This window comes from Portunus trituberculatus, chromosome 34, assembly GCF_017591435.1.
Source record: "Portunus trituberculatus isolate SZX2019 chromosome 34, ASM1759143v1, whole genome shotgun sequence".
NCBI classification, from domain to species: domain Eukaryota; kingdom Metazoa; phylum Arthropoda; class Malacostraca; order Decapoda; family Portunidae; genus Portunus; species Portunus trituberculatus.
In genome coordinates, this window is record NC_059288.1 from 10646381 (window position 1) to 10670069 (window position 23689).

At 39.1% G+C, this 23689-nt stretch overlaps 1 protein-coding gene across 1 annotated transcript in view; it reads right to left on the minus strand.

Moving 5' to 3' along the window:
* The window catches only part of LOC123512739 (protein KIAA0100-like), an 83923-nt gene that overhangs the window by 31107 nt on the left and 29127 nt on the right, over positions 1-23689 (minus strand). Inside the window, 14 exon segments of the mRNA XM_045269308.1 lie at positions 837-998; positions 3597-3766; positions 8663-8744; positions 10332-10470; positions 11177-11310; positions 12283-12384; positions 16290-16381; positions 16674-16874; positions 17183-17347; positions 17568-17740; positions 18470-18606; positions 20067-20177; positions 21386-21508; positions 23248-23416. Coding sequence (XP_045125243.1) covers positions 837-998; positions 3597-3766; positions 8663-8744; positions 10332-10470; positions 11177-11310; positions 12283-12384; positions 16290-16381; positions 16674-16874; positions 17183-17347; positions 17568-17740; positions 18470-18606; positions 20067-20177; positions 21386-21508; positions 23248-23416 — 1960 coding nt within the window.

Genomic DNA, 23689 nt, shown 5'->3' on the forward strand with positions numbered 1-23689 from the left:
ACAAAGAAAAAGATAAGAATAAGGAAAATAGAGGAAAGGTAAGAAAAAGAAAGAAAAGAAAAAGAATTGAGAGGTATGAAAAACAAAAAAAGAAAGAAAAGAAAAACAAATGAGAGGTAAAACGCAAATAAAGATAAAAGAAGAAAGAAAGAAGAAAAGAAAGACAAAGAAAGGACAAGAAAGAGAAAGAAATAGGAAAGAAAATTGAAAAGCATCAGCAAAAAAGAACGAGAAAAGAAAAATAGAAAAACAAAAAAAGAAAAAAGAGGTCAGAGTTTACATGAGGAAGGTCAGCGTGTGTCATCTTGAAGAAAAAGAAAAAGAAAAAGAAGAAAAAGAAAAAGAAAAAAAGGGGAGGGTAAAAAAAATCTGAAGAAATAATATAATAAAAAAAAGAGGTCAGAGGTCACAGGAGGGAGGTCAATGTGTCACCCTGAAGAAAAAGAAAAAAGAAAAAAAAAGAAAAGAGACAAACAAAAAAGGTCAGAGGTCACAGGAAGGTCAATGAAGAAAGAAAAGAAAAAGAAGAAAAACAAAAGAAAAACAAAAAAGAAAAGCAGACAGGTCACAGGAAGGTCGATCAAGAAAGAAAAGAAAAAAGAAAAAGAAAAGAAAATCAAACAAAAAAAAAGGTCAGAGGTCAAAGGAAGGTCAATCAAGAAAGAGAAAAGAAAAAAGAAGAGAAAAGAAAAAAGAAAAAGAAAAGAAAATCAAACAAAAAAAAAAGGTCAGAGGTCACAGGAAGGTCAATGAAGAAAGAGAAAAGAAAAAAAAGAAAAGAAAAATAAACAAGAAAAGCGGTCAGAGGTCACAGGGGGAAGGTCAGCGTGTGTCACCTTGAGGTCGTGCACCACCAGGCGATGTGTGGGCTCATGCTGGCTGGGGTCGTTCATGGTGTCGGTGGGGGTGGGGGTGAGGGTCTCTCTCTTGTACTCCACCTTGTTCACGTTGAGGAAGTAGAATTTCTCAACAGGCGGCGGCAACGGCTCCTGCAATTCCTGGATGGGAGAGAGAGAGAGAGAGGTTTCTACAATCATGACTTTTGAAGAGAGAAAATAATAAATAAAAATAACAATGTAGTTTTTTATTGTTTAAGAGGAATAAATAAAAGTAATACTGTGATGTTTTTATTATTCAAGAGGAAAAAAATAAAAAATAATAAAAAATAACAAAAATAATAAAAATAATGTTTTTTTATTCTCTAAGAAGGAAAAAACTATAAAAAACAATTACAGGCAACCCCCGCTTAACGAAGGTTCACACAATGAAATTTCTCTTCAATGAAGGTTTCCTTTTACTACCATCTGCTCGTTTAATGAACACCAAACTCGCTTTAACGAAGTTTTATCCAGGTAATTTTTTCCAAGTTTGAAAGCACCGCCGTATCACACAAGCTGACAGGCTTTTGAATACACCAGCACCTCTCGTGGGCAACACGTGCACCACTCACTCCCCCTGTTCAAAACAACACCAGCGTCAGCAGCAGCTCGTCTTCCCTCGCTCAACTTACCACCAAAACGCCCTGCAATGTCGCCTAGCGTTGCTAAGAAGACCAGGAAGTCTCTTACTCTCGAAGTGAAGCTGGATATTATTCACAGACACGAGAGAGAGGTGAGAAAACTAATAGCATTGCTCACCACCATCTTGACTCCATCTACTGTCTCTACTATTTTCAAGTCAGCAGACTCTATTATGAAGGCTGGTGAGACTGTATCTTCCTTGCAAGCTAAGAGAACCACCTGAACTCGTGACTCTACAATGGATAAAATGGAAAACCTTGTGGAAATGTGATACAAAAGTTTTGTATGTGATAAAATGATGCACCATTTGTTTACATTCCACAGGTTGCCGGTTAGTGTCTTTCCCGTTTCACTCTCCCTCCCTTCATAAATTTAAAATCATCAACATTATAAAGTTACGTACATACATACATTAGTGTACATTATAGTGACTTAAATCAAACTGTCTAAATGTTTAACTTCATAATTTTTACTTTCATTAAACCTTTCACTGTACTGTGATGCACTCTCGCTTTGTTTACTCTCAATGGAAGTTTAAGTCAGGGGTTAAACTTGTTATAATCAGTTCGCTTAACGAAGTTTCGTTTAACAAAGGTTTTTTTAGGAACGTAACCCCTTCGTTAAGCGGGGGTTGCCTGTATAATGCTTTTTTTATTGGAGGGAAAAAATGCTAAAAAATAAGTCATTTTTTATTGTTTAAGAGGGAAAACTACTATAAAAAATAATAATAATGCCTTTTTATTATTTAAGAGGAAGAAAATACAAGAAAAATCAATAATAATGTTGCTTTTTATTCTTAAACAGGAAGAAATAAACATAAATAATATTGTAATGCCTTGTTCTATTATTCGAGGGAAAAATAATAAAAATAATAGTTTTTTTATTCTTTAAAAGGAAAAAAATACTATAAAAAAAACAACAATAATGCCTTTTTTATAATTTAAGATGGAAAAAATACTAAAAATATAATAATGTTATTTTTTGTTTAAGAGCAAAAATAATAACAAAGTAATAATGTAATGCCTTTTTTTATTATTTGAGAACAAAAAACACTAGAAAAATAAAAAATGTTTTATTCTCTAAGAGGAAAAAATGACAAAAATAAGAACACCCTTTCATTATCTAAGAGAAAGAAAATCCTAGATAATCAATAATAATGTTTCCAATTGTTTAAAGGGAATAAATACTTCAAAAAACAAAAATAATCCTCTTTTCATTATCTAAGAGAGAAAATACTTTAATAACAATAATAATGCTGTTTTTATAGACATGGAGACAGGTCACTATGAGGCCTGCTCGAATCCTATACAATACACACACACACACACACACACACACACACACACACACACGACCAGTGGGAATCTATAAGATGGGAGATGGAGTAGAACTGGAGAAAGTACAAAAGGAAAAGGATTTGGGAGTGACGATGGAAGAAAACAATCAACCAGTAAGCCATATTGATAGAATTTTCAGAGAGACATATAATTTGCTAAGGAATATTGGAATAGCATTTCACTACATGGACAAAGAAATGATGAAGAAATTGATAAGTATTACAATAAGACCCAGATTGGAATATGCAGGAGTAGTGTGGACCCCTCATAAAAAGAAACACATAAGGAAGTTGGAGACTACAAAAAATGGCTACAAGAATGGTTCCAGAATTTAAAGGGATGACATATGAGGAGAGACTAAAGGCTTTGGATCTACCAACCCTGGAACAGAGAAGGGAGAGAGGGGGATCCGATACAAGTTTATAAATTGATTAATGGCATGGACCAAGTGGATAATGAGAAACTGATCCTGAGAGAAGAATATGACATTCAAAGCACAAGATCGCATAGTAAAAAACTGAGGAAGGGAAGATGTCTGAGAGATGTTAAAAAATATAGTTTCCCACATAGATGTGTTGAGACTTGGAACAGTTTGAGTGAGGAAGTGGTGTCAGCAAAGAGTGTGCATAGCTTTACAGAAAAATTGGATAAGTAGATATGGAGACAGGGCCACACGAGCGTAAAGCCCAGGCCCTATAAGACTACAACTAGGTAAATACATGTACACACACACACTCACCTCCTGCTCCTGGTCTTGTTCCTCTGAGGTATAGATGTCACACTCCTGCATGGCACTCTGTAGCCACACCTGGGCCAGCCGCAGCTCAGAGCATAAATACTGCACCTCCCAGCAGCTGCGTGGCCGGTGCTTCAAGCCGTCGTTCAGCGGTACCAGCGTCAGGATGTGCTCTGTGGTGAGATAAGTGACGTGAGTGGCTGACTGTGCTGTGGTGATGGGAAATGTAGTGGTAGAGAGAATAAAACAAGTGGTGATGCTAGCAAACTTTCTCTTCTAAGGTGGTGACATGACTGCTTGACTTGGTGTTGTGGTGATGAGAAATGAAGTGATACAGAGGATAAAACAAGTGATGACGCTGGCAAACTTTCTCTTCTAAGGTGGTGACATAAATGAGTGACTTGGTGTTGTGGTGATGGGAAGTGAAGTGGTAGAGAGAATAAAACAAGGGTAATTTTTTTTCTTATGTAAGAGGGGAAAGCTGGCCCCAAGGGTAACAAAAAATATTAAGAAAAAAGCCCCACTTAGTTGCCAGTCCCCTTGCATGTCCAATAGAATTAGAAAAAAAAAAAAAAAAAAAAAAAAAAAAAAGGATAAATGTCTTGAAACCTCCTTTTAACCCTTTTAGTACTGAGATGCACTTTCATCTTGAGTTTTGGGTGTGATTTGATGATTTATCTACATTAGGAAGGGTCTATGGAGGTCAGAAGATTAATGGCTAGAGTCTTCACATTTTAATCCCCCACATATATTTCTGAAGCTGTATAAAATCACCCTATAGTAACCAGAATAAACGTGAAAATGCACCATAGTACATTATAGGGTCAAATGCTAGCAAAAGTCTCTTCTAAGATAGTGACATGAGTTGACTGGGTGTTGTGGTGATGGAAAATGAAGTGGTGATCAGTCTTTCACCTCTTCAGTACCACACAGCATTTTCACATTCACTCTGCTTACTATTTGGTGATTTTATACAGCTTCAGAAACTTATGTGGGGGATTAAAATAGTGAAGACTGTGGCCATTAATCTTCTGACCTCCACAGACCCTTCCTAATCCAAATAAAACCAACTAACCACACCCAAAACTCAAGGTAAAAATGCATCCCAGTAATGAAGAGGTTAAGTGGTGCAGAGGACATAGCAAATGGTGCCAGCATTAGGTTGTGTTCTGTGGCAAGGTGAATGATTAAATGGTTAACTGGGTGGCTGTGGTGAAGCATCTTTAACCCCTTCAGTACCATGACACATTTCTATATTCATTACTATTTGGTGATTTTATACAGCTTCAGAAACTTATGTGGAGGGGATTAAAATAGTGAATACTCTGGCCATTAATCTTCTGACCTCCATAGACCCTTCCTAATGCAAATAAAATCATCTAATCAAACCCAAAACTCAAGGTAAAAATGCATCCCAGTACTGAAGAATGAAGAGGTTAAAGGGACCGTCCGGTGGCCATGGTATCGAAAAATCTGAAAAATAATGAAAATCCCCAAAACACCACCAGAGCATCCCCAAACATATGGCAACATAGTCATGGAGTATTTTGGGTAAATACGCTAAAATACGTAGGGTATTTAAACTTTAAAGGGCCCCTGCCATGCCCACCGCAGCCTGGGGCTTCCCCCCTCCCCACTCTCCGTACCATAAATGATGATAATAGGCACAGAAAAAGCCATGAAAAGTGTGGTTTCTTTGGTAAGGAAAGGTGGGCGCTGGCAACTCAGTACTATGGCGTACACAGGAACACACCCTCTCCCCTTCCATTTCAGTGTCCATGTGACTGCGATGGGAGGATGATCTATTGAGTATCTTGCCCGTTATTTCACACCTTGCAAGCCACAATCCAGCCTATTTTACCTGCCTTTTTTTGCCTTACAATGTTTAAACAAACGGTGCAAGTGGAAATTATAAGTACCGACCATGCATGGATGGGAGACACCCTCGCCTTTGAGCGACTAATAACTACAATCATTGTAGGGGCAGCCAGGTGCCATAAGAGTCTTACAGAATATTCTAAACATGCCTAAAAAGCATATATGATGCACATGGTGGTGTATGAGCACGAAATATCCAACTCAAATAAATGTACAGGGTCATAGAGGATGAAAATGACATCTCTGGGTTTTTTTTTTTTTTTGTCTTTTTCTGTTTCTACTTTTTTATCATTCAAATCGAATCTTCTCCCACATTTCTCAACAGATTTTCAATTTTGAGGTATCACTTTGAAGCTCAATGAAGCTGCTACATTTCCATCTCCTAGAATTTGGAATTTTTTGTTTAAGTTCCGCAATATAATCTTATATAATAAAAATTGAAAAAATAAAAAAAATTCATAATGGCCATCAAAATTAAAAAATCAAAATTCTGAGATGGAAAGTTTTGTTATACCACATACTTCATATCTGTACTGGCAAAATTGAAATCTGTCCTCTGGTGACAGAGTTTAAAGGAAATTTTTTTTTTCAAAAAATTTATTATTTTTTTTCATGCAGTTATTTATGGGTCGATTAACTTGTAACTACTAAACTAACAACGTGTAATAAACATCTATCAGCGAAAAAAAATTACCCACGTACCTCTTTATTTTAGATTTTTAAAAACCTCACTGGACAGTCCCTTTAAGTGGTGCAGAAGACATAGCAAGTGGTGCCAGCATTAAGTTGTGTTCTGTGGCAAGGTGAGTGAATGAGTGGCTGACTGGGTGGCTGTGGTGAAGGTCTTTAAGTGGTACAGGGCACATGACAATGGTGATGCTGGGAAACTTCTCTGTCAGTTATTAGGATCATGGTTCAGTGGTGTTCTGTGGCAAGGTGAGTGAATGAGTGGCTGACAAGATACACAACACTCCTCCAATGACAGAGTTTGTATCCCATTCATAGCATTTATAGAACACAAGACTAGTATGAAAAAAAATTACAGATACTTCAAAATCTGAGTCATATATAACTAAATCTAGTCGCCTTTTGTAAATACACTGATACACAAAGTTCTTTCAAAGACACACCATTCACGGCATTTACGTAGCACAAGACAACTATGAAAAAAATAAATGAATAACAGAAACTTCAAAATTTTAATCATATATAACCAAATCTAATCTCCTTTTCTAAATACACAGATCATTGATATACTAGGTCCCTTCACACACACCATTCATAAGATTATAGAGCACAAGACAACTATAAAAATAAATAAATAAATAAATAAATGAAAAGATAACAGAAACTTCAAAACCTGAATCATAAACTACCAAATCTCGTCTTCCCTACAAATACACAGTGTGGGAAATTCCCACAGAAATCATATAATGTTGTAAATAATTGTGGTAATTGAGCAAATGTAAATATCTGGGTAATCGGTAATAATTAATATTAATTACTTGTAAGAATAATAATGAGTAAATCGAAGAGTCTCAGTTATACACTTGAAGCACCAAGCAGCTCATTAGCTCGGAGACAACCGAGGAGCTTCGGTTGTAGTATACTTGAAGCATCGAGCTTCCAGTAACTTGGAATATAACCCGCCTCACGGGGAACTAGCCGACGAAACCAGTCTTCACCACACCACAGCCGTGAACAGTTCTAGCTACTAAAGTTACTTCAAGTGATCACGGGTTACTGGGAAGTATACACAAGGGTTATCAGGGATAATACAAGACATATATATTATCCTTGAGGATTATCCTCCATCACTCCACCATAAGGAATGAGAGCAACAAACGGTTCGCTCCCAGCTAAGTAACCATTATTACCACTGGCCAGAGGTTAGGTGTACTTTAGGTAGAGTGGCATTATGAGGCGGGGTAACTCATAATTAAAAAGTAAGTGGATATTTATCCCCGAGTATTGTATACAGCTTGAACCAGTTCACTAATTGAAGCAATTTATTCATACATCTTGAATCAAATTGCAAACAAATTTAATCATAATTTATGATTACCATTAATTCCCCTCTTTACAGTATAAATCAATGAAGTGCAGTCAGACCTGTCTCAACCGTGAGTAAACTGAGGGAAATAAGTGTTAGCGCTAGTTTTACAGAAATAGGTAAATAACTCAATGAAGAGCGATAGAGCAGTAGCGAGTTATTTTTCACACACAGACCAATGATATACAAGGCCCCTTCACAGACAAGCCATTCACAACATTTATAGAGCACAAGACAACTATGAAAAAAATGGGAGAAACTTTAAAATCTGAATCATAAACTACCAAATCTAGTCTACTCTACAAATACACAGACCAATGATACACAAGTTCCTTTCACAGACAGATCATTCACAGCATTTATAGAGCTCAAGACAACTATGAGATGAAAAAATAAATAAATAACAAAAACTTAAAAATCTGAATCTTATACAAACAAATCTAAGCTCCTTTCCCAAATATAATCAGATGAATGACATACAAATTCCCTTCACAGACACACCATTCATAGCATTTATTGAGCACAAGACAACTATGAGAAAATAACAGAAACTTAACCCCTTCAGTACCATGATGCATTTCCATATTCATTCTGATTACTATTTGGTGATTCTACACACCTTTACAAACTTATTTGGTGGGATTAAAATAGTGAAGACTGTGGCCATTAATTTCCTGACCTCCATAGACCCTTCTTAATGTCAATAAAATGGTCTAATAGTACACAAATCTCAAGGAAAAAATGGTCTAATGGTACACAAATAATAATAATAATAATAATAATAATAATATTAATAATAATAATAATAATAATAATAATAATAATAATAATAATAATAATAATAATAATAATAATAATAATAATAATAATAATAAAATAATAAGAACAATAATAAAAAAATGGCAACGATAAACAATCAGGATATTTGTCACAGTATATAAAAGAAAAAAAAAAAAAATCTTAGGATAAAAATGCATCCCAGTACTGAAGGGGTTAAAAATTTGACTTGTATACAACAAATTGTCTTTCCTAAATACACAGAGCAATGACACACAAGGCCCCTCCACAGACAGACCATGTACTCCAGTGCCAGTGTGTCCACCGTCCACACCAGCAGAAGGCAGCATGTGCAACTTACCCGAGCTGAGGTAGAGCTGCTCCCCACGCAGATGGAAGCCCTTCTTCACCCCCACCGACATCCAGTACCGCACGTCAAACCGCTGCGAGAAAAACACCTTGTAATGCATCAAATTAATACCTCCTCTAGCCCTTGAATTCCGGTGAAAACCCCATATTGTATCAAGCAGAAAAATGTAAGTTATGTGTGGCCATATAAGAGATTATAAATACAACTGTTTGGGTAAGGAAATAAATGTGTTGTGTGGCTGAAAGATTAAAACACAAAGCACTATACACAAAAAACACCTTCATCTTAAACTCCTTTCGAAAGCAAATACATTACAACTGTTCGAGTAAGAAATTCAATCTAAGTTGTACATAGCCAAAATATTAAAACACAAAGCACTAAACACATTAAAACACCTTCACCTGTAGAAAACACACAACACACACACACACACACACACACACACACACACACACACACACACACACACTGCAGAAGGATTTGGACAAAATATATGAATGGAGCAGGACGTGGCAAATGGAATTCAATACCAACAAAAGCTGTGTAATGAGAATGGGTAGAAGTAAATATAGACCACATAAGGACTACCAGCTGGGGGGGGAAGACTGTAATTGAAGTCAGTGAAGAAAAAGACTTGGGAGTGACTGTACAGAGTAATCTGTCTCCAAAAAAAAGCACATTAATAGAATATTTTGAAAAACGTATTGCATGCTCCAAAGTATAGGATGGGCATTTAATTACCTGGACGGGAACATGATAAAGAAAATATTGGCCACCTTGATTAGGCCACAGTTGGAATATGCATCAGTAATTTGGTCACCATACATGAAGAAACATGTCAAGAAGCTGGAAAGAGTGCAGAGGTTAGCAACAACAATGATACCAGACTTTAAGGAGGTACTGTATATGAGGAGAGGTTAAATAGGCTGGAATTAAGCATGTTGGAAGAAAGAAGAGTCAGAGGGGATATGATAACAATGTTCAAAATAGTACATGGAGTGGACATATTGGATAGGGAGAACCTGATCATGATGGCATCCAGTAATTACCTAAGAGGACACCCAAAGAAAATACTGAAAGATTCCTGCACGAGCGACATCAAGAAGTATAGCTTCCCGTATCGAAGCATTGATGCATGGAACAAACTGAGCGTGGATGTGGTGTGTGCAGTGAGTGTCAGTCAAATGAAGGAAAAATTGGACAAGTGTGAACAAAGAGACAGGACATAGAGAGCTACGGCTCGGGCCCTGTAATCACAAATAGGTAAATACAAATAGGTAAATACACGCACACACACACACACACACACACACACACACACACACACACACACACACACACACTACTGTAAAACTACAAGTACAACTAGGTAAATACACACACACACACACACACACACACACACACACACACACACACACACACACACACACACACACACTACTATCCCATACACAAAGACAAATCACAGTTTGAAGCTCTAAAAAAAAAAAAAACTATCAATATACCAGGAAAGAACACAAACAAATACAATAATAATAATAAAAAAAGAACAAGAACAACCAAAGAAAAACTATCAAGATATCCATGAAAATATTAATAATAAAAAACAAATACCAACAGTGAATTATCAGAGTATTTGTCACAGTTCTTGGCTCACATGGAAGGATATGGAGAGGTGGACAGTGCCGTAGTGTCTGGAGAGCTGAGGTTTGCGTGCCTTGGTGTTCTTGAAGAGAGGGCCGCGGCGAGTGGGCCGAGTGACGCCGGACAGGATGAACTTCAGATTCTCAAACCACCTGTGAGGAAAATGACAGGTGGTGAAGATGAGGAAGAGGAGGAAGTGCAAGGAAAAAAAAGCCATAAAAGAAAGACAATGAGAAAAATGAGGAGGAGGAAGGACAGGATAACTAGTAGTAGAGGAGGAGGAGGAGGAGGAGGAGGAGGAGGAGGAGGAGGAGGAGGAGGAGGAGGAGGAGGAGGAGGAGGAGGAGGAGGAGGAGGAGGAGGAGGAGAAGAAGAAGAAGAAGAAGAAGAAGAAGAAGAAGAAGAAGAAGAAGAAGAAGAAGAAGAAGAAGAAGAAGAAGAAGAAGAAGAAGAAGAAGAAGAAGAAGAAGACAAGACAAAAAAAAAAAAAAAAAGAAAAAAAAAGAAGAAGAATGGAGGAGGAGGAGGAGGAGGAGGAGGAGGAGGAGGAGGAGGAGGAGGAGGAGGAGGAGGAGGAGGAGGAGGAGGAGGAGGAGGAGGAGGAGGAGGAGGAGGAGAAGGAGAAGGAGAAGGAGAATGAGAAGGAGAAGGAGAAGAAGGAGAAGAAGGAGAAGATGAAGGAGGAGGAGGAGAAAAAAAGAGGAGAATAAGGAGGAAAAAAATTGATAGAGAATAATAAGATAAAGAGATGGGGGAGGATGACCATGATGATGAGGAGGAGGAGGAGGAGAAAAATGATGATGATGATGATGATGATGATGATGATGATGATGATGATGATGATGATGAGTGGCATACCTGAGGGTGCTGCCGTAGAACATTGCCTCGATGACCGGCGTGATGATGGTGTTGTTGTTCTTCATTGTCTTAGTCTCCAGCACAATGTTCATGTTCAGGTTTTGGGAACGGAAGGCGCGGTACGAGTCGTGCTCCTGGAGAGAGAGGTTAGGTTAAGGTAAGGTAAGGTAAGGTAAGGTAAGGTTAGGTTGTATGTATGTACGTATGTATATCTATTATATATGTTTATTTTTACATTTTTATTAATAAATACTATTTTCTAAACTATATTTTCATTTCAAACATGCATTAATTTGAAATGAGATTCATAATTGGTCTTACTATTAAATATGATATGGTTTACACTTCATTACCACAAATTTCAACTTTAATTAAAAAGACTGACATGAAATATTTTTATACCCCACACCAGGCAAGCATCCCACATGGGCCACTTCACTGCCCAAGCACTGCATGGATTGAGTGCACCAAAGCAAAAAATCCTCAGGAGTAAAAAAGTCTTAGAAATACATCTAGTTTACAATCATAAAAGTAATTTTTGGTATCCACTATTTCTATGATTGGCCACTAAAGGGTTAAGGTCAGGTCAAGGTAAGGTTACATTAAGATTGTTATTTGACACATCTTTCCATAATCACTAAGCACTGAGACATTTCTTATTGTTCTACAGCAACCTACAAACATCATAATGGCTGGAGACTGCATAACCAATCCTTGTAATCCATTTTCTTGCAGACACTTGTAAAAAAAAACACACACATTGCTGCTAGTGTTGAAGATTGCTGTGTATCGCAGGGAAAAGCTTAAATTAGATTAGGCTATGTAAGGTAAGGTAAGTTAAGTTAAGTTAAGTTAAGTTAAGTTAAGTTAAGTTAAGTTTAAGGTAAGTTAAGGTAAGTTAAGATTACATAAGGTAAGGTAAGGTAAGGTAAGGTTAGATAAGGTTAGGTTAGGTTAAGTTAGGTTCGTTTTGGTTTGGTTTGGTTTGGTTTGGTTTGGTTAGGTTAAGTTAGGTTAGGTTAGATCTAAGACGGAGCTGAGATTGGACGGTTAGATTAACAGTATAGTGGGCACTCATAGACAGACAGACGGACAGACAAACAGACCTGGTTGCTGGAGTATTCTGGCAGCTTGTCTGGCGCACACAACATGACAGAGTGGTGGTCGTTTGGGTTGCCTTGACACTGCCAGTTCATCTTAATAGTCAGCTGTGGTGGCGGTGGTGGTAGTGGTGGTGGTGGAGGAAGGAATGAGTAAGTGAGGCAAAGCATGTTTTTAATCTTTTCATACAGTATAGTGAGTGTTTTCCAGTCTGTGGTGAGGAAATGATAGTGGTGAAATGATTGGTGTGGCTTGGTTATTCTCTCCCTCTCCTATTTATAAATGCTCTGCTCTCTCTCTCTCTCTCTCTCTCTCTCTCTCTCTCTCTCTCTCTCTCTCATCATGACTCTTTTCCAAGGCCACAGAGATGAGTTGTTTGTTTTTCAAGAGTGTTTTCCCTACTCATAATGTGGAAATGTTGTTAATCTGTCACTTGAATGATAAATAACAGCTAATCTGTCACTAAAACAATAAAAAGAATTAATGTCACCCAAACCACAAAAAAAGACACTAAAACCATGAAAAAAACTAAACTGTCACTAGAAAAATAAAGGGAATTAATGTCCATAAAAGAAAATAAAAATGTCACTTGAACCATAAAAAGCTTAACTGCTACTAGAACCATAAAAAAGAAAAAAAAAACTACACTGTCACTTGAACCATAAAACAATTAAACTATCACTTGAAACATAAAAACACCATTAAAAACCCTGCGTCACTTCAACTAGACTAGAATTATTTTTCTAATGCAGCGGAGAGTTGTGGAACATAAGTCATAGTTGAACCTTCACACACACACACACACACACACACACACACACACACACACACGATACTGCTCCTGAGAGAAGAATATGATGGTCGAAGCACAAGATCGCATAGTAAAAAGCTGAGGAAGGGAAGATGTCTAAGAGGTATCAAAAGATATAGTTTCCCGCAAAGATGTGTTGAGACGTGGAACAGTCTGAGCGAAGAAGTGGTGATAGCAACGAGTGTGTATAGTTTTAAAGAAAAATTGGATAAGTGTAGATATGGAGACGGGGCCACACGAGCGTAAAAGCTGTAAAACTACAACTAGGTAAATACAACTAGGTAAATACACACACTCAAACCCTATAATAAAAAACTAGGTAAATATAACTAGGTAAATACACACACACACACAGTAGGTAAGATGGGAGGAGGAGTGATGTTGCTGGTTAAAAAAGATATAAAGGTGGATCAAGTGAAAAAAGGTATGGGAAAGGCAGAAGTGCTAAAGATCAGAGCAGAAACTAATGAAGGAAAAAAGAGGCACTACATAGTGGTGTACGTACCACCTAAGACAAATGCATGGTCAGTACAGGAATATGAAGAAATGATAAGTGATACAGGAACATGTCTTGAAGAAATGTTGGGTGGCTGTGAACGAACTATAATGATGGGAGATTTTAATTGTAAAGAGGTGTGTTGGGAGGACTGGTCAATGGAAGGATCAGAGACAACATGGGAAATACACTATTGACACTGGCAATGGAAAATGTGTTAACTCAGTGGGTCAAAGAAGATACTAGGTTTGGAGGAGAGGGAGCATCGTCAAGACTGGACTTGGTCTTTAGTACAGAGCCAATGGTCATTGAGGAGATGAGGGTGGAGTGCCCTTTAGCAAGAGTGATCATGCAGTTTTGGAGTTCAAGGTGATAGACGAAGAGAAATCTAGAAGAAATGAAGAATATAAAGTGGGAAGATGGAATTATGCCAAGACAGATTTTGGAAACCTAAAGAAATTCTTTCAAGAGACAAATTGGATGAAATTCAAGAGTGCTAAGGAGCAAATGAAAAGTGGAAGGAATTTATAAAAATATACAAAGAAGGTGAGAAAAATTTGTACCAATAAGACAACATAGAAGTTGGAAAGCAGGACTGGTTTAACGATAGATGTGAAAAGGCTAGAACAAGAAAAGAGGATGCATGGAAGAGGTGGAGAAGGAAAAGACGGATTAAGCAGTGGGAAAGTTACAAAAGAGCAAGAAATGAATATGTGTTGATTAGAAGAGAAGAAAGAAAGAAACAAGAAAAGGATATAATTGATAAATGTAAAGACCAACCAAGGCTTTTTACAGACATGTGAACAACAACATCAAAAATAGAAAGTATTGAAAGTTTAGAAGTAAATGGAGTATACAGTGAAGATCCCAGGAAATGGCAGAGGCTATGAATGGATGCTTTCGGAAGGTATTCACAAAGGAGACTGCTTTTGACAAACCACTGGTAATGGAACAGAAAGGGATTATGAAGGAGTTTCAAGTAACTGTGGAGGAGATCAAGAACATGATGGGGAGTTTAGAAGTGAGAAAAGCTGTGGGACCTGATGGGGTATCAGGATGGATTTTAAGAGAATGCAGGGAGCAATTGGCAGAAAAAGTTTGTGAAGTAATTGATGCCTCATTAAGGGAAGGTGTAGTGCCCCAAGACTGGAAAAGAGCTAACATTGTCCCAATCTATAAATCAGGTAACAAGAGACCCATTGAACTATAGACCAGTGTCACTTACAAGTGTGGTAGCTAAGATGTGTGAGAGGGTGGTGAAGACTAGATGGACAGACTTCTTGGAGAAAAATGACATACTTTGTGAGTGTCAATTTGGTTTTAGGAAAGGGCGTTCATGCACGACAAACCTGATATGTTACTATTCGAGGGTGATAGATGTAATACAGGAAAGAGATGGTTGGGCTGATGGAATATATCTGGATTTAAAAAAGGCCTTTGATAAGGTACCACACCAGAGACTGATCTGGAAACTTGAAATGGTAGGAGGAGTGCATGGCAGTTTACTAAAATGGATGGAAGACTTTTTGGTAGGAAGAGAAATGAGAACAATAATTAAGGACAGACCATCAGAATGGGGATTGGTGGAGAGTGGAGTTCCACAGGGATCAGTGTTGGCACCAGTAATGTTCGCAGTCTACATAAATGACATGGTGGATGGGGTGTCCAGTTATGTGAGCCTATTTGCAGGCGATGCAAAATTGTTAAGAAAAGTGAGATGTGACAAAGATTGCGAACTACTCCAGGAAGACTTGGACAGAATATGGAAATGGAGCTGTACATGGCAAATGGAGTTCAACACGACAAAATGCAAGAAAATAGAGTTTGGCAAGAGTGAAAGAAGAATCAGGAGTATGTACAAGATAGGAAATGAAGACATAAAACCAGTCATGAAGAAAAAGACCTTGGGGTGACAATTACCAATGACCTATCGCCAGAGAGACATATAAACAAAATAATTGGAGAAGTATTGAACTTATTGAGGAACATAAGAGTGGCGTTCGTATATCTAGATGAAGAAATGATGAAGAAAATAATTACTGCAATGATAAGACCGAGGCTTGAATATGCAACAATACAGTGGGCTCGAACTTAAAGAAACACATAAGGAAACTAGAGAAAGTACAGAGGGCTGCAACGAAAATGGTGCCTGACTTAAGAGATTTGACTTATGAAGACAGACTGAAAAGAATGCAACTTCCAACCCTGGAAAACAGAAGAAAGGGAGACCTGATAGCAATATACAGAGTGATGATTGGCATGGAAAAAATGGATAGGGAAGATCTGTGTATGTGGAATGGAAGAATGTCGAGAGGGCATGGGAAAAAACTAAAATGGCCACTTATAGGAGAGATGTGAAAAATATAGCTTCCCTCATAGAAGGGTGGAAGCATGGAATAGTTTAGACGTGGAAGTGGTCAACGCAAGGAATATTCATGATTTTAAGAAAAAGCTGGACATTAATAGATATGGAGACGGGACAACACGAGCATAGCTCTTTTCCCGTATGTTACAATTAGGTAAATACAATTAGGTAAATACACACACACACACACACACACACACACACACACACACACACACACACACAAACACATAACTTTAAAGAAAAATTGGATGAATAGAGACATGGAGACAAGACAAGATGAGCCCTGCTTGAACCCCGTACAATACAACTAGGTAAATACACACACACACACACACACCTTGAGGCTGGGGAGGTGGAGCAGCTTGGCATCATCATACTTAGAGGCCGTCCGTACAAACACATTCAGTTCCCCTTTGAAGATTACTCTCGCTGAAAAAAAAAGATAAAAAGTTAATAGAAATGAAATAAAAAAGTAAGAATTAGATGTCACATGAGTAAATTTATCCTCCCTGTCCCAATCTATCCTCACAGTGTCCCAGTGTACCCTCCCCGTGTCCCAGTGTACCGCAGCGTCCCAGTGTACCCTCCCAGTATCCCAGTATACCCCAGTGTCCCAGTCTCCCAGTGTACCCCTGCCAGTGTAGTCTCCCAGCATCCAAGTGTACCCCAGCCAGTGTACCCCAACCAGTGTACCTTCCCAGTATCCCAGTGTAGGCCATACCATTGGTCCAGTCCATGGTGAGGGAGGTCCAAGTGAGCTCCATCTCCTCCGTGGTGTTGTAAGGGTCCAGTGAGGCGTGGAGCAGCAGGGTCATGCGGTCCACTATCAGCGTGAGGCGGCCGTGGAAGAGGAGTCGCATCTTGTCCCACCATGGTAAGGGAGTGGAGGGGTCGCGGGACGGCTGGTTGATCAGGGACAGGGCTGGCGAGATGGGGGTGGGGGCTTAGGTTAGGTTAGGTAAGGTTAGGTGGTGTTCTTTCTCTTTCTCTCTCTCTCTCTCTCTTTGTCTGTTTCTCTCTCTCTCTCTCTCTCTTTGTCTCTCTGTCTGTCTGTCTGTCTGTCTGTCTGTCTGTCTGTCTGTCTGTCTGTCTGTCTCTCTCTCTTTGTTTGTCTGTCTGTCTCTATTTCTCTATTTCTTAGGTTAGGTTTGGTGGTGTTTTCTCTCTCTCTCTCTCTCTCTCTCTCTCTCTCTCTCTCTCTCTCTCTCTCTCTTACTCTCTCTGCCTCACCTATATTGAACTGGGACACGGCCGGCTCCCAGCACGGACCGTAGGCGGCAGTAAAGCTCTTCACTTCGCAGGTAAAGTCGTGGTAGAACTTGAGGGCTGACATGGTGCGCTCCACACTCACGTCAGACCACGGCGCTCCCACCTCCACGTTCACTGTGCGGATGGCTGGGTGGAGGAGGTGAGGTTAGTGGTGGTTGTGGTGGTGGTGGTGGTCTAATTATCTGTGTATCTCCATGTTGGTTGTTTTGGTGGTTGGGCAGCAGCAGCAGCAGCAGCTGTAACCTAGCTATTTGTATATACCCAAAACCCAATAGAAAAAACAAAACAAAATAAAAACAATAATTAACACAATCAAAACAGAAAAGAAACACACACACACACACACCTCTTTTGCTGGCCTTCTGCTCTGCTCCAATCAGCCTCCCCCAGATCACCACATCCTTCATGAGCAGGAGGGATTGTGGGTAGTCTCGGAGTCGGAAGTTCCATTCCCCACACGAGGCAAGCACCATGCGACACCACAGGGTTGAAAACTGCTGCTCCTCCTCCGGCCAGGGTCTGTGTGGTGAGGTGTGGTGAGATGTGGTGAGGTGTGGTGTGGTGTGGTGTTGTGTGTGTGGTGTGGTGAGGTGAGGTGTGGTGAGGTGTGGTGTAGTGTGGTGTAGTGTGGTGTAGTGTGGTGTGGTGTGGTGTGATGAGGTTAGGTTAGGTTGTGGGTGGTGATGGTGGTGGTGAGTGAGAGGCGGTAAGAGAAGATAGTGATGGTGTGGTGAAGGAGGTGGGATATGCTGGGATGGTGATGGTGGTTGTGGTGATGGGAGGACATATAATCTTGTGGCAATGGAGTGGTGATGTGAAGGTGACAGTGGTGGTTGTGGTGATGGTGTGGTGATCGTGGCTGTGACGATAGGATAGTTTTAAAAGTCTATCCACCTAATCCTTCTACATCTAACCTAACCTAACCCATAAATAAATACATCAAGATTTTACAAGTCTATCTATCTCCTCTTTCTTTATCGTAACCTAACCTATTCTAATCTAACCTAACCAAATTTAACCGAACCCATGAATAAATAAACCAAGATTTTACAAGTTTATCCATCTCTTCTTGCTTTACCCTAACCTAACCCAACCTAAATTAACTTAACCTAACGTAACCCCAAAAATATATAGGCCAAGGTTTTACAAGTCTATCCATCTCTTCTTTCTTAATCCTAACCTCACCTAACTTAACTTAACCTAACCTAATCTAACCTGACCCATATACAAAAGAGGTCAAATTCTTACGAGTCCGGGTCAATGTTGGTCATGTGCTGCACAACCCGCTCTGTGCCGTGGAAGATCGGGTCGGCCAGGGCAAAGATCACCACATCTTCCATTGTCCAGGTGAAAAGCTGTGTCCTCATTGGTGCTGACTCGTACATCTGGTGGGGAGACAGTGGTGGTGGTGGTGATGGTGGTGGTGTAAATTGCAATAAAAAGTACAGAAAACAAGATGACAATTCTTCTTTCTCATTATGTAAGTTTTTTTTTATGTAAGAGGGGAAAACTGGCCAAGGGCAACATAAAATGAAAAAAAAAAAAAAAGGCCACTTGGTTGCCAGCTCCCTTGCAGTTCCAAAAGAGTTATTCAAAATAATGGATCAAATGTCTTGAGACCTCCCTCTTAAATTAAATCAAGTCGTAGGAAGACAGAAATACAGAACCAGGCAGGGAGTTCTAGAGTTTACCAGAGAAAGGTATGAATGATTGAGGGTACTGGTTAACTCTTGCATTAGAGAGTTGGACAGAGTAAGGATGAGAGGTAGAATAAAGCCTTGTGCAGCGAGGCCACAGGAGTAGGGGAGGCATGCAGTTAGCAAGATCAACAGAGCAGTTCCCATGAAAATAGTGATATAAGAAAGAAAGAGATGCAACATTTTGGCGGTGAGAAAGAGGCTGAAAACAGTCAGTCAGAGGAAGGGAGTTGATGAGATGAAAAGCTTTTGATTCCATCCTATCTAATAAAACTGTCCCTCAAGCATGCAAAGAGTGATATGAATAGAGTCATTTTATTAAGTTCAATTTCTCTCTCTCTCTCTCTCTCTCTCCTTTAACTGACTGTCTTCTCTCATCATGAATTCCCTGCCTGCTTCTGTGTTTCCTCCGTGTGACTTGAACTCTTTCACAAGGGAGGATTCAAGACACTGGTATTCTAATCTTGAACAATGCTTTTTACTTTTCTTCAGACAGGCAGCTTTGTGGGGCTTTTATTTAATTTTTGTCCTAATCCAGTGCCCCTCCTACATAAGAAAAAAAAAATACTAATCTCTCTATTATCAAGAAATTTTTTCATATTCATTCTGGTTACTATTTAGCGATTTTATACAGCTTCAGAAACTTATGTTGGGATTAGAATAGTGAAGACTGTGACCATTAATTTTCTAACCTCGATAGACCCTCCCTAATGCAAATAAAATGGTCTAATCACACTCAAAACTCAAGGTAAAAATGTGTGTAAAAATAGTGAAGACTCTGGCCATTAATCTTTTGACTTCCATAAACCATTCCTATTGCAAATAAAATTATCTAATACACCTAAAAGTCAAAGTAAAAATATGTGTAAAAATAGTGAAAAAATAGTGACTTCCATAAACCCTTCCTTATGCTAATGAAATCATCTAATCACACCTAAAACTCAAGATGAAAATATGAATAAAAATAGTGAAGACTATGGCCATTAATTTTCTGACCTCCATAGACCCTTTCTAATGCAAACAAAATAATCTAATCACACACAAAACAAATCAAGGTAAAAAATTGAATCTCATTACTGAAGGGGTTAAGCACTCAAATCACAGGAGAGGAGGAGGAGAAGGAACTGTCAGTGTGGTGAGGAACTGACCAGCTTAGACCTTTTGATGTATGTCTCACTGCTCTTCTCCTGCAGGTTCTTGTACAGCTCCTCTATCTTGCCAGTGGGGAAGAGAAACATGGTCTTCCTCCGCTCTTCAATCTGTGGCAAGGCAAAACACTTAGCGAGTTTCTGAGTTTCATTGGTGGTGGGTCTGTTAGGTGTGTTTTGTGGTGTGTCTGGTTAGGTTAGTGAGAGGGAATGTAGTGATCTGATCTGATCTGTATTGGGTTTATTATTACAGTACAAGCAATTTTTTTTTTTTTTTAGTTTCTCATTTATTCATTTATTCATCTATCTTATTACCTGTTCATTCTCTCATCTATCAATCTGTTTATTTATCCAGCTATTAGTCAGTCTCTCCATCAATCTACATACTCATTCATGTGTCTAATTATTTACTTACTCATCAGTCAGTCAGTTGATTCATCAGTCTAGCCATTTCTTCTCTCATCTATCTATTTATTCACTCACCCATTTAGTAATTTATTCAGCCATTCATCTGTCTGCTTATTCAACGGTCCATCCATTAATTCACACATCAGTTTATTCATCAATCTATCTTCCCCCATTTTTTTTTAATAGGGGAAGTTGGCCAAGGGTAACAAAAAAATATGAAAAAAAGGCCCACTTGATTGCCAGTTCCCTAAAAGATTAAGAGAGTTAGCCAAAAAATTATTGTCTTTACTCAGTGCCTCTCTTGTATAAAATTAGTTAATTCAATCATGTATCAGTCAATAAGTGTTTACTCCATAAGTCAAGCCAGATTGAGTGTCAGAGAGCATAAAGTGTCAGAGGAAAGCCACACACAATCCAAGCCTCACTCTGCTGTTCTATTAATTTTGTTGTCTTTACCCAGTGCCTCTCTTGCATAAAAAAGTGTATTCAATCATGTATCAGTCCATTAAGTCTTCACTCTATAAGTTAAGCCAGTGTGAGTGCTTGAGCCAAGGTAGTGCATCAGATGAAAGTCACACAAACCCAGCCTCACCCTGCTGTTCTATTCTTACATAATAAAAAAGTTAATTCAGTCATCTATCAGTCCATTAAGTCTTCTCTCTATAAGGCAAGCTAGTATGAGTGTTGGAGAGTCAGGCTATTAAGTGTTAGAGGAAAGTCGCACAAACCTCACCCTGCTGCTCTATTCATTTTGTTGTCTTTACGCAGTGTCTCTCTTGCATAAAAAAGTGTATTCAATCATCTATCAGCGAGTTAAGTCTTCACTCTCTAAGTCAAGCTAGGACAAATGTCTGAGTTGCGGTGACATGTCAGAGGAAAGCCAAGACAAGCTAAGCCAAACCAAGCCTCACCCTGCTGTCGAGAGCCTTGAGTCGCTTGCACCCCTCCTGGTACTCGTCCTCCAGCAGCTCATAGTTGTACCGCAGCTTCACCTCGAAGGGATCGTCGCCCACCTCCACCTGCCAGTGACGCACCTGCCACCAGAACACAGGTCAGATTAGTCGGGTAAAGTGTTGCTCTGTTCAAAGCCAACCTCACACTAATTAACCCCTTCAGTACCATGATGCATCTTCATATTAATTTTGCTTACTATATGGTGATTTCATACAGCTTCAGAAACTCATGTGTGGGATTAAAATAGTGAAGACTGTGGCCATCAATCTTCTGACTTCCATAAACCCTTCCTAATGTAAATAAAATCATCTAATCATACACAAACTCAATGGTAAAAATGTGTTCCAGTATTAAAAAGTTGAAGGCGAAGTAAAGTGTTATTCTACCATAAGTTAGTCTGACTTTACTTAAGGTGAGCTAAAGTAAGATGAGGCAGTAAGTGTTGCTCTGTTCTAAGATAACCTGACTACTTAACCTCTTCAGTACAGGGACACAATTTCATTTTGAGTTTTGGGTGTGATTAGACCATTTTATTGACATTAGGAAAGGTCTACAGAGGTCAGAAGAGTAACTCCTTCATAACTGTGATGCATTTTTTACCTTCAGTTTTGAGTGTGATTAGATGATTCTATGGACATCAAGAAAGGACTATGGAGGTCAGAAGATTAATGGCCACACTCTTCACTATTCTAATCCCCACATAAGATTCTGAAGCTGTGTAAAATCACCAAATAACAACCAGAATGAATAAGAAAACATGTCATAGCACTGAAGGGAATAATGGCCAAAGTCTTTACTATTTTAATTCCCTACATAAGTTTTTGAAGCTGTGTAAAATCACCAAATAGTAACCAGAGTGAATATAGAAACACACCCTGGTACTGAAGGGGTTAAGGTGAGGCAGTAAGTGTTGCTCTGTTCTAAGCTAACCTAACACTACTCAACGCAAAGTAAAGTGTTATTCTACTCTAAGACAACCTGACATCACTTCAACTCATATAAAAAAAAATGTCACTTTCCTCTCTGTTAAGCCTTCACTAAGCCACTGTACATCAACGGAACAAAGCTTTCTAATCATAATTCTGATTCTAATTCTCTCTCTGCTATGTCTCCCTTTGCCATGTCCCTTCCTTGTCACATATTACCCTGCTATGTCCCTTCCTTGCCATATGTTACCCTGCTACGTTCCTCCCCTGCCATGTTCCTTCCTTGCCATATCCCTCTCCTGCCATGTCCCTTCCTTGCCATATGTTACCCTGCCATGTCCCTTCCATTTTTGTTCTTCACTTCCTTCCCTTCTCTCTCTTTTCTATCTTCCTCATTTCTCTTTCTTCCTTTCCTTTCTTTTTCTTTCACTTCCTTCCTCCCTTCTTCCCATCCCCATGTCCTTCCCTGCCATGATTATCCCCCTCCCTCTTCCTTATGTTAGGTTAGGTTAGGGTAGTTTAGTTTAAGATAAGTGTATGTGTGTGTGTGTGCAGGAAGGAAGCCAGCCAAGGGTAACAAAAAAAAAAAAAAAAAAGGCCCACTTCAGTGCTGGTTTCCTAAAAGAAAAGTGAAGAGCTTGCTAAGATTAAGGAACAAATGTCTTGAAACCTCCCTCTTAAAAGAAGTCAAGTCATAGGAAGATGGAAATATAGAAGCAGGCAGGGAGTTCCAGAGTTTACCAGGGAAAGTATGAATGATTAAGAGTACTGGTTAACTCTTGCAGTAGAGAATTGGACAGATTAATGGTGAGAGGAAGAAGAAAGCCTTGTGCAGGTTAGGTTAAGTTTTTTAAGGTAGGTAAGTAAGGTTACGTTGGGTTAGGTGAGCTCACCCTTATAACGATGTCAGGCGGCAGGGGGCTGGCAGCAGTGAAAGGCCGGGGCTGGTGTCTGTGTACCAGCTTGACCCACTTCACGATGGACAGAAGGTCATTGCTGAACGCCTCGGCAAAGTTGTATTCGTAGGGGAAGGTGAAGATCCACGTGTCCACCGAGAGCTTCCTGCCGGGGGAAGGAGGGGGTGGGAGTAGTAAAAGAGATTGGTGGTGATAATTTGGTTAGATTTAATTAGATTTGGTTAGGTTAAGTGATGTGAGGTGAGGTTGAGTTAGGTAAGGTTTGGTTAGTGGTAGTAATAGTGGTGGTGGTGGTGGTGGTAGAAGAAAATAGTGGTAATTATTACATTATATTAGGTTAGGTTAGGTTGCTACATTAGGTTAGCTTAAATAGGTTAGGTTAGCATGGTAGTGGTAGTAGTAGTAGTAGTAGTAGTAG